This window comes from Oppia nitens, unplaced genomic scaffold (genome assembly GCF_028296485.1).
Source record: "Oppia nitens isolate AA-2021 unplaced genomic scaffold, nextdenovo-longstitch-racon4-pilon3 scaffold10_pilon_pilon_pilon, whole genome shotgun sequence".
Taxonomy (NCBI): Eukaryota; Metazoa; Arthropoda; class Arachnida; order Sarcoptiformes; family Oppiidae; genus Oppia; species Oppia nitens.
The window spans coordinates 2166569-2179195 of NW_026533189.1; the positions used below are offsets into that span (position 1 = coordinate 2166569).

At 20.6% G+C, this 12627-nt stretch overlaps 1 protein-coding gene across 1 annotated transcript; it reads left to right on the forward strand.

The window, feature by feature from the left end:
* Positions 1 to 1004: 1004 nt before the first annotated feature.
* LOC128965443 (D(2) dopamine receptor-like) lies at positions 1005 to 11386 on the forward strand. Its single transcript, XM_054312143.1, has 3 exons — positions 1005 to 1450; positions 9573 to 9688; positions 10467 to 11386. The coding sequence occupies exons 1-3, from the start codon at positions 1005 to 1007 to the stop codon at positions 11384 to 11386; spliced, it is 1482 nt and encodes a 493-aa protein (XP_054168118.1).
* Positions 11387 to 12627: the final 1241 nt, after the last annotated feature.

A 12627-nucleotide genomic window follows, 5' to 3' on the forward strand; every position in this document is an offset into this window, starting at 1 on the left:
ATTTACAATACATTGTTTAGTTGGTATGTTTAATGTTTTTACCACTATAGTCAGTCAGTGTGTGTGTATGTGTGTGTGTGTGTGTGAGAGAGAGAGAGAGAGAGAGAGAGACTTATTTTTACAATTAGTTTATTAGTTTATATAACTGTTTATAACATATAATATAAATTTCTGGTGTTTTCTCTGCAGAGACAACACAAACATAGGAATTATTGACACAGAATTATATGTAGAAAATTTTGTGACAAAACAATAAACAAATGCAAATAATATTAAACAATTTATTCAATTATTTGACGCTTTTTCAACTCAACCCAAACAACACTGGTTTTTATGGGTTATATTAACCCTTGCATTAACTGTTGGCTCCAAAAACTACTATAAAAACATTTTTGTTAAGTGTTAATAACATCATCAAAAAATATATTTTTCAATGTCTTTATTTCTTCAAATGTTTTGACTAAACTTTTTTCGTGTTTTTCCATAAAGACATAAATAAAAACTAAAAATTTTTATGTCAATAGTCTTGTATTTATAAATTTACACACATATACTGTAGTGACACCAAAATTACATTTATAATTATATATTTACAGTAATATACATTTGTTTGTCGACTGGATTATAGAAAATAATTAATATAAATATATTGTTTAATGTTATCACATTTATTACACTTATAATCACTTTTACCACACAATAGTCAAGTGGTATTCATTGTTTAATATGTTTTGACCAAAATATTTGCACTTGAAATCAATTACACAATATGTAAGTATTATTCATTATATTTTTATAGATATATTGATTTTATTGTATTTTCTCAAACATTATATTCATTTTCTATTGTTTAATATTTATTACAGAATATTCTTCTATAGAAAATATAATTTATATTATATAATATATATATATATTTAATATATATAAATGATTTTATTATTCAAACATTAGTCTTAATAAACGTTAAATATTATTGAATTTTATCATTAAATTATCCAACAATGAGACGGATAATGGAAAACCTGGACTATTGTTCAAATGAAACAATAGTTACATATTTTTCACAAATCAATACGGATGGCATTGAATCACAGAAAACTTATTATAAATATTTTGTGCCAATACTTATCATCGGTTGTGTGGTAAGTGTCGTATTGAATGCCGTACTGGTCATTGTTGGTCACACCAAAACTGTTAACAAATCGCCGATATTGGTTTTGTCGCTCAACTTGGCCACTACCGACAGTCTGGCCTCTATATTCATTGCCACCGGTCTGGTAGTCAATTCATATTTGCCGGTAGTGTTTGAGATAGATATGGGTGCCTCCAAGTGCTCGCTATTGATTATTGAAATATTTCGTTTGTCTTCATTAATTTCATCGGCAATGCATTTGCTTTCACTGGCGTTGGTTCACTACAAGGGTATTGTCAAACCATTGCATTATAGGTATGCATACAAAGTATTTATATAACATAATGTATGTGTGTTTGTGACTTATAAATCATATATAAATGTATTGTTTTTTATCATTTGTTAAGACATTTATGTTTTCAGGCTTATCTATTACATTATAATTTACAATAAAATCCGAATAAATCTCAAAAAACATTTGTTTTTTGTTATATATATAATTCGATGATTAGATTTTTGCTAAAATATATATTATGTTTTGTTTTTGTTATTGTTGATTGATATTGACATTAAAAATTTATATTTATGATAAATGTCACCATAATTAATACTCAATATCCTGAATATATGTATATATATACAGTATAGTAATTTTATTTATAATTTATTTGAATGAAAAAAATATCATTTTGACAGTCATAAAATAGTTTTTTAAATAGATTTTATTAATATATAAATTTTTATTTTTAAACATAACTATATTATATAGGTAATTGTTAACAATATTATCTATATATTAGTGATATATGATTTGTTTGTTGTCAATTATGATAGCAATGTGTTATTTGTTATAATTGCTATATTACCGTCAAATGTTTCTGATTTTCATTAAATATAATTATATTTATTTTTATATATAAATGCTTAATAAAACAAAATAAATACATTTTTATAATTATATTAACAAATACTTGTTTAATTGATGTATTATTTATACTAATTATTTATTATTTATTATAGATTAGAAAGAAATTATTAAAAATGATTAAGTTTTTTATAGTTATATATTATTTAAATAATTTTCATTGATAACATAAATGTAGGATATATTATTAATAATTAATATGATGATATATTAAATATTTATATAAAATAAAAATATACATTCAATTTTGATGAATGAATAGTATTATATATATATTAAAATTATAATAACAGTTGAAAATTTTGTTTGAATAAATAAATCTCAATTGAATCGCTTAGAAAGTCCCTCGAAATGTAAATTCAAAATTAGTGTTTATTTTTAATAATCCATTAGTATTGAAAATATCGTCACTTTTTTGTATAGTTTTGAAGAAACTTCATTCAACACAATATAAAATTGTTAGACAAAAATTTGTTTAAATTAGATATTTAGGAGGGAGGGGGCAGACATCATGCATTGATGGCATTGAAAAATAATTTGCAGATTCAATAATAATGTTATTATTATTATAGATTTATAATTATAATACTGTATTGAAATTACTGAATCAAGAAAGAAATCAATGAAAAATTATTTTCAAACAAGAAAAATATTAATACAATTATTTTATTGTTTATATAATTATTTTATATGATATTTATAATAATAACAGTAGTTATTTATTTATTTAAAATTTTTAATGACAATTGTTTGTAAGGAAGATATTACTAATATAATGGACAGATTGTGTAATTTATTTTAATTATTAATTAGTTTTGTTGGCCGTTAATGTTATTATTATTATTATTATTGTAGACATTATTGTATTTTTGACATTAATTACATTTATTTTTACTTGTTGTTAGCAACTTTTCCAACCATTTAGTTTATCTATTTAATTACAATATGACACATAATTAAAAAATAAATATTCTATAGAATATTCTTTATTATATTTAATATACACAATAATTATTACCTTATTATTAACATTTGTCTATTTACGATGTTTAAAATTTATGCTTAAAGTTTGGTTTGCTTTTTTTGAATGATTATTATTATTTGAGAGATTTGGCAAACAATTTATTTGTTAATACATTATTATAATATAAAATCATTAATTTTAACTAATACATACTCAATTTATTATATTATTTAACAAATCATATATTTAAAAATATTAATATAAAATTTCAAAATTTACTTATAATGATTAGCTAACAATTGCTATTATAAAATTTCAGTTAAAGAACTTATAATTTTTTTTAATAATAAAACCTAAATCATAAAAACCTTACGAAACTAATAGTCGAAACTTTTTCTGTAATTTTATTTTCTGAAAATTGATGTCTATTTATAGTAAAATAAATTGTAAGGTTTAATATTTCATATATTTTTCAATAATAAATATTTCGAGGCGTTTTACTAAAGAAAAAATTGTTTAACAAGTTTTTTAATATTTATTTTTTATATAAGTTATATATATATATATAATATTTAGTCATATTTACTTAATATATATATTACATTATATATTTCATATTATTACTGACAAATAAGTTTAAACATTTATTTATTATTTAAATATTTAAAAAATTATGTTATAATGTTTGTCAATAAAACCACATATTATATAAGGGATTATATTCAATAATATTATTTTTATAACTTTAAGCAAAATAATGTATAATAAAATTAACTAAAAGGTCATTTATGTTTAGATAAAACTATATTATATTTAACTTGTAAGTATAAAACACAGAATATTCTATATATAAAACATATATTGTATATTTATATATTTTTTATTTAAACTTTTTTTATATGTTGTCATAACATTAACTAATTTAACGAGTTTGTAGCTATTATGTAGGAGTATAAAGTCATAATATATATATATATATATATATATATATATATACAGAATATATCAAATATATAACTACAATATAATTTTAGGATAAAACTTATCTATAAAATTAAATTATTTTCTATAATTGTTTTGTCGATAAATCGTTAATATTTTCCGGTGTCATGAGATAAATGCATCACTGATTTGGTAATGAAATTACACACCAATTGTTATCTAAATAAATATGATGACTATAATATATACTTTATATTGTATATATATTGTTGTAAAAATTAATAAATATTGATTTTAATGTATATTTATTACTGTATATACAGTATTAACATTAAGACCGATTCAATTCAATTCAATTAAGTGTAAATGAGATGCAAACTAAGCTCTATTTAATATATAGTGTTATAGTATTAGTTACATCTTTAAGTACTAATGCACTTATATGTGTGAAACATGATATGCATTTGAGCTCATTATTGGCACTTACATTGTGTGTGTGTGTGTGTGTGTGTGTGTGTGTGTGTGTTTGGCTTATCAAATAACTTTATAATTTATATGTAAGCATGTCTATCAGCTCTGACAATTAAATGCTAAATACTATAATTAAAACACATAATTTGTAATTTAAATAGTTTTACAACTAATTAACTGAGAGAGAAAGAGAGACGACCAACAAAAATAAAATCAATAAACTAACTATACATATCAAATATGAAAATTTTCTAGTTTGAAATTCACACTAATTATATAATACTAAATATAAAAAACTTTGTTAATCAAATACAGTTTCAATATAAATAGCAAAATAAACTATACTATTAATATAATTAAATTGTCAATCAATTGGTAAGTATTTCCATTTAATAGGATAAGTAAATTTTGTTGCCAAATGTTTTGTACCATTGAATTAAAACAAAACAAAATAAATTGACGTATTTTGGTGTTAGTGTAATATTAGTGTAATACATTATACTGTATAAATTATATATAGTGCCATATATATATATATGCTAGCATTTATGTGTGTTATCATGGTGATTTATTACCTTTATGATCAATATAGTATTAGTAATTTACGTAATATTATATTTTAGTATTAATGTATACTTTTCTTCAATATACTGTATTAATTATAATTATATATATATATTTATATCTACAGTATATGTTTGTGTGTTATTTTTGTTATGTGAATGGCATGTAATGCAAACAAAGATTGATTTATATAGACATTTGTTGCTATACATAGATTTTTATAAAATATTTACCAGTATATAAAAGAGAGATATTGTTTGAGAGTATTTTTAGGTAAACTTTTAGTTATAAAAGTTATTTCAATACATTAATGTTTTAATGAGAAAAGATATCGAAATTTATTTTTGATTTTCTTATTATGAATAAAATGATTCAATTTTGAAGATAAAGAAAGAGAGAGAAAAAAATGATGAAATTGCAAGAAAACTGAACGATTGATTTGTTTAAATGTAGATTCAATTCATTTTTGTCGATTGATTTACCAGTATTTGTATAACAAAATTTAGAAACTGTTTAAATATTTCATTAATAAGCAATTTGTATAAATAGTATTCAGAGAATTTTTTTTGCCAAAACATAGTAACATATAATTTCTAAACAAATAGTATTTTACTAATTAAATTAATATTAAGAAAAATTTTTAATTTAAATAAAACTGTTTTATTTGTTTGATATTAATATTAGAAATATTAATTGCTTTTTAATAATTTGATATAATAATAAAAATATTATTATTATTATTATTATTATTATTATTATTATTTTATTTAAATTTATAATAATATTATTATTATTAATTATAACGGATTAATGAAATACACGAATTAAAATACATTTTAAAATTCTATACATTTTTGTACAAAACAATTATAATTAGTTTTATTTCTTATAAAAATAGGGAGTAAATTAAATAAATAAATTGAATAATAAATAAATTTTATCGAAAATTAAATTTCTTGTTTTTGGTTTAAAAATTCTTGGATTTTCACATATCTTGAAAATTTGTGTCCACTCTTCATGTAAATCATGTAAATCAACGATACATTTAAACAATAACTTTAATGTCAAAAAGTATAACAAAATCTTTAATGTTAATATATATATATATATGTAAACATAAAATAATTATTCTTGAAAATAAAAATTTATTTATTAAATAAATTACAATATTGTATTGCTAGACAAAGTTATACAAGGGATAATATCTTTTAAAATTAGCATATTTTGCAAAATTTAATTAAATTATAAAAATAATAGTAATACTGGTTTGTAAAAATAATAATAACTATTATCACTATAAAAATCTATCGATTGTTCAATTCATAGTTTTATATATTTTTTTACTAAAAAAGTACTAATTTTTATATTCCGTAAATACTGAATGAGAGGGAACTGTAGCCTAGAGTGCATTTTCTAATATATACATTATATAATATGTATTATTACTAATATTATAATTTTATTAATATATTATTTTTAACTTACCTTTAAATATATACTGTATATATAAAGTAAATTATTAGTTTTAGAGAACAAATTCGATATATTTGTATAAATATATTATCAATTTTAAGATTAATTACTCGAAAAAATGTTGTTGTTATTTTTAAAATTATTTTTGTGTTGATGTATACATTAGTACAAGCAATTTTGAAATATAAATTATAAAATTTATAAAATGTTGACATTTATATGTGTAGGTGTTTAGCAAAGTGATGGTTTAAAATTATTATGAGATTTTAATAGTATTCTAAAGTTGTTTGTTATAAAAAAAAAATGTTACATTTTTATGAAATTTAAATAATTTTTTGTTAATTTTAAGATATTTTGAGATAAAATTAAAAAATTAATTTTTAATTAATATAAAATTTTCTATTTTATTATGCTCTTGATTTTTAATTATTGTATAAATAACTTTTCAAATCAAAATACTTATATTTATTTAATTGCATTCCTGCAATAATTATCATTAACAATATAGATATATAAATAATATAAACGTAATATAAATTTTATTAATTATATATATATATATATATATAGTACTGTGTATATATTAATATATCTATTATGTAATCCAAACAATTAGTTCTCCAATTATTAATTTAATTAAAAATTTTTGTAATCAAAATACTTATTACTAAACTATAGTAATGTATATTAATGTTTTCATACAAAAATATTGTTATCCATTTCTCGACAATACTTTAATAGATTTTAGTTTTTTCTAATATAATAGTTCGGATTTATTTGAAGTTTATTTGAAATGTTTATTAATAATAAGTAAAAAAAATATATTTTGTTTTAATCAAATTTAAAGTATTTTAAAGTTTTACTTATTAATATGTTAATTATTATTATTTTTAAAATTAGACTATTTTTTCTATTTTTCTTTAGGCTATATCTAGCAATAAGTTTCTTAACTTTTTATTCTTAACATTTTTTTTATTTAAAACCAAAAGGTTATAATTTATTGTAATAAAAATCAGAATACTTTAGTAAAACTGTTTTTCTTATTAATAAATAAACTGATAAATAAAGTGACATTTAATAACTACAGATAATAAATATTTGATAAAAATATTTATTTAACTGTTAATTATATATTACTATATAGTTTATAATTAAAATATTTATATAATTTTGTATAGGTTAATTAAATAATGTAAAATTAATTTACTCAATAGTTTACTATCCACCTACAAGTTCTACAATTTTATTAAACATAATATTAACTATTTATTTATTTATTTAGTATTTTCTAATTTTATATTAGAAAAACTTACATTTAAGCAATATTTTCAATTAAATTTGTTAACTATCATATGATATATGCAAATGTAACAAAATATTAATTAAATTTTATTTTATTATTTAAATCTAAAAAAATCTTTTTTTTGTGTAAAATATAAATTTATATTCCTTGTATGGTTAAATTAATTGTGTTAAGATTTTATTAGTATTAGTATTAAAGATAATTTATATAATGACTACAAAACTCATTAATACTATTAAATTTCTGTTATAAATTCAATTTAAATATCAATCAGTTTTTCAAATTTAATATTAGAATTTAAAATATAAGTTTATTAATATTAATTTAAACAGTCAATTATATAAAAAAGTTTAATAATTTTAATAAATATACTAAAAATGATATTTATAAAAAAATGATAAATTTATTTTAAACATATTTGCAACAATTTATATGTCAAATATATTAGAGTATTGATAATATTTTATTATAATAATATAATATTGTATAAATCAATCTATAGATTATGACAAGTACATTAATATCTAAATTATCAAACATTTTTTTTGTTAGATAATAATAATAACAAAAACTAATGTACTGTAAATATTTTATTATTTGATAAAAAAAATTGAGAAAAATATAAACTTATGTTTTTTTTTATATATTATAAGACATTCATAATCATAATCATAAGATATTCATTTATTTTTAGATGAAAAAATAATAAATATTTAATTGATTATATTTGAGTATTGTATATAATCATTATATGAACGGCATTAAACTGTATGCCGCAAACTATATGATAAAATTATAATCAATGCTAACATAAAATTATATTTATCACTCAAATAAATATACTTTGATTACAATATAATAATAATAATAATCTTTATTCATCTACTTGTCATAAGAATTACAAATTTTGTTTTGAATATAATGTTAAAATATATAGAATCTATAAACACATAAAATATATAAATTAAAAATAATTTTCTAAATAATTAATATTATTATTTGACTCATCTCTTATATATTCTGGTGTTTTAATACAATAATAAAAAATATTTTACTTTATTAATGCGATTTACATTAACTTTAAACTTAACTCCATGTCTTAAGCTTTTAAAAGCCTATTAATTCAATTTTCAGATATATTTATAAATTTTTAAATCTTTTGTTTCATATCTCAATAGTCAAAACTTTTGACTCAAAAGTCAATAATTAAATAATAAAATAAATTATTATTTTATGTAACAAAAAAATCTTATTACTATAAGATTAAACTCGAGTTGTAATGTACAGTAGTTGTTGATGTATTCATATAGATATTTGTAAATTATTTATCAATATATTATACGGTATATAACTTTTAAATTATATTTTTATTTAATATAAGCACAAAATCATTTACAAACAAACAAAAAATTAATACATTTTATTATACGATTGCTTTTATACTATTTATTATATAATGTAACAATCGTATAATAATCGTATAAAATGTATTAATTTTTTGTTTGGATGTAAATGATTTTGTGCTTATATTTTAATATTGTGAGTTTCTTTATTTATAAATATATTATGATATTTTTTGTATGTAAGTCATATAATTATAATTAAAATTTAATATTTAAAATTAATTAACATTTATTATTAATGTTGAATTTTGTTTTGATTTGAATGTAATATGTTTATAATATAATATTGTTTAAAAATCTAATTTGTTAATTTTTAAATAATATTTTCACTTACACTAAGAAAACAAATAAAATAATTATTAAGTTATCATTTTGTTTTGCACTCCAAATAGGGCAGTCATATTTTGCTCCCAGCACCGAACCCGTAGCATACATTTAATGTCAATTATATGTTGGACACTACCGGCTCTCATGTTTGGCATCTATTTTACATCGATTCCATGTCAAGGTATGGCCTATAATAATGTTTATTATTATTATTATTATATAATTTTATATTCAATATTCAATAACACATAAAAGTTTGTTAGCTTATTTGAGGCATTTAATTATAGAGGAACTTCAGTGATGTAATAATAATAATAATAACTTTTAAAAATGTTTTTGAAAGAAAAACTGTTAATTTAATTAGTGGTTTAAAAATATGTAAAACAAATAAATAGTCAGAAAATTTTTACCTAAATAAACATCTACATACAAAATTATATATTTATATATTTTTATCAATAATAAACATATAATATTTATAGGTTTCGTATTTGCCTAACCGTAATATTAGAAATTATTTTTGAAAAACTTTATTAAATATAGATTTAGTACATATAAGTTATAAAAATAAAATGCAATTTTTTTATATATAAACAATTTGAAAGTATTATTCATACATTATTAATAACAAAATTGTATATTTATTTATTTTACTGTAGTTATATTGCATATAATTAAGAATATTTTATTTTGATATATTATATTTTATTTTTTTAAAAACTTTTTTTTATTAGATGAAAGTTATTTTTTGTTAAAATTAACAAGATAGTTAGTTTTTTCCTATTTTAAAACTATTTTATAAAGTAATTATTAAAAATTGACACAATTATAATACTGTATTATATTCCGTATATTATTTTATTTATTTATACTTAATATGTTTTTAAGTTTAAGCCTTTTAAATCAATAAACAATTAATTATATTTTATTTGACTTATTTTTTGTTGTAAAATATTTAGGTTTTCTCAGTGCCGAATGTAATCTTCACTTTGTCCTCACCCGACAGTACCGTATGATAATCGTAATCTCATTTTGTGTGCCACTACTGATAATGCTGTTCCTCTACGTCCGCATATTTACCATAATTAAGAGCCATCAACAACAAAGAAGTGTCACCGGAAGCGTTCGCAGCTTTAATAGAAATACTAGCGTTATATCGACTCAGAGCCGGGAAAGTAGTTCCAGTCCTCCGCTAATCATCGGTAAGAAGAAGCCGATGATTGCCAGCTTAAAGTTGTGCACATTATGTACTAATGGCAACACAGGTGGTACCACAGAAACAGCTGACAATGCAGCTAACGCTGGCCTACTAAATGGTGGCCACTCTCATGGCGGACATATATATGACAATATTACTGCCATTGCTATAGAGAAGGACACACCTAATGGCAATCATCGAAAGAGTCTACATTTAAGCATCAGAAGCAATGCCACAATTAATAGTACAAAGTATTGTTTTCGGCCCAAACAACAGGTGCACAACAACACCAAAGCGTTGACCACAACACTACTAATATTGGGCACATATCTGCTTTGTTGGATACCTGCGGTCATGTATTTTGCGCTGACCTGCGTTAATGGCTGTCCGTTCCCTATACTACAGGTCAACATGAAATTACGGATCATTTTCTCGTTTATAACCAACAGTTTGGTCATATTGAAGGCTATTGTCGATCCATTCATCTACACGTATCGCATGAAGGAAATGAAGTTAGCGGTCAATCGTTATTGCTTTAGGCGTCCGGTTGTCCGCACGTCTACAATGACTAGTCAACGATCGGGAACGTTATCAACACTACGGTCTGCCAGTCCGGCCAGTGCTCACCGCAAGAGTATTAGACAGTCGTCGCCACAGATTGTCGAGACTAATATTAAATGAAAAATAAAATAAAAGATTATATTTATATAAATATCTATAACTTTTATGAAATATGAAATTGTACTATAGTTATAGTTTATATCGATTGGTCACAACTATTAAATATTAATATTAATGTATGAGATAATAAACTGTAACTATGGAGTATAGGATTATATAATTTATGAAGAAGAGAGAGAGAGAAAAAAAAAGAAAAATCACAGATAAAAATTCATTGGACCATAAAAATTGTTATTTATTTTTTTAAAGAATATATTTGTCAAAAGAATTATTTATTTTATTGATAATACAGAATATTACAAACATTTATTTATATACATTGTATTTATAACAGTTCAATGTTTCACAAATATTGTAATCTTATTATTGATTTAATTTTATAATATTATGTGATCTATAATTTATATCTATATAATATTTAATAATTTATATGATATATTAGACATATATTATATAAAAAACAATATTACATGTACAATATAAAAAATGATTATAACTGTGTTTTTTCATGTTTTTATTTGCCCTGTTTATTTACTTTTAATAATATCAAAATATTTCACTTAGTTTAGGCAGTTAGTACATATAGTAAGATGAGATACATACTGTATATATATATTTATTAAATTTATTATCAATTTTAATGATAATCTCGTTTCTAGCGACAAAATGACAACACAAAAATTTGTATATATAAATAAATATATAGATATATTTATTAATTAGTAAGTAAGTAAGTGAGTGAGTGAGTGAGTGAGTGAGTGAGTGAGTGAGTGAGTGAGTGAGTGAGTGAGTGAGTGAGTGAGTGAGTGAGTGAGTGAGTGAGTGAGTGAGTGAGAGAGAGAGAGAGAGAGAGAGAGAGAGAGAGAGAGTCATAAAAATTTTTATCCTTTAATAAAGTTTAGTAGTTTGAGTACATTTTGTTGTTATCGAGAGAGCAGAGAAAAAGTATATTAAAAATGATAATAAAATTAAGTATTAATTCTTGTCATTTGGTCGCCAACTCTCACTCTTTTTAATGTTAAGTACTGTATATATGATTAACGTTTTAATAATATCATCACTAATACCTCTCTTTCTTTCTCTCTCTCTCTCTCTCTCTCTCTCTCTCTCTCTCTCTCTCTCTCTCTCTCTCTCTCTCTCTCTCTCTCTCTCTCTAAACAACATATGATGTGGTGTTTATATCTAAATACCAAACATTGATAAAACTCGTAGTTATTATTTAAATGAATAAAAATTAATGT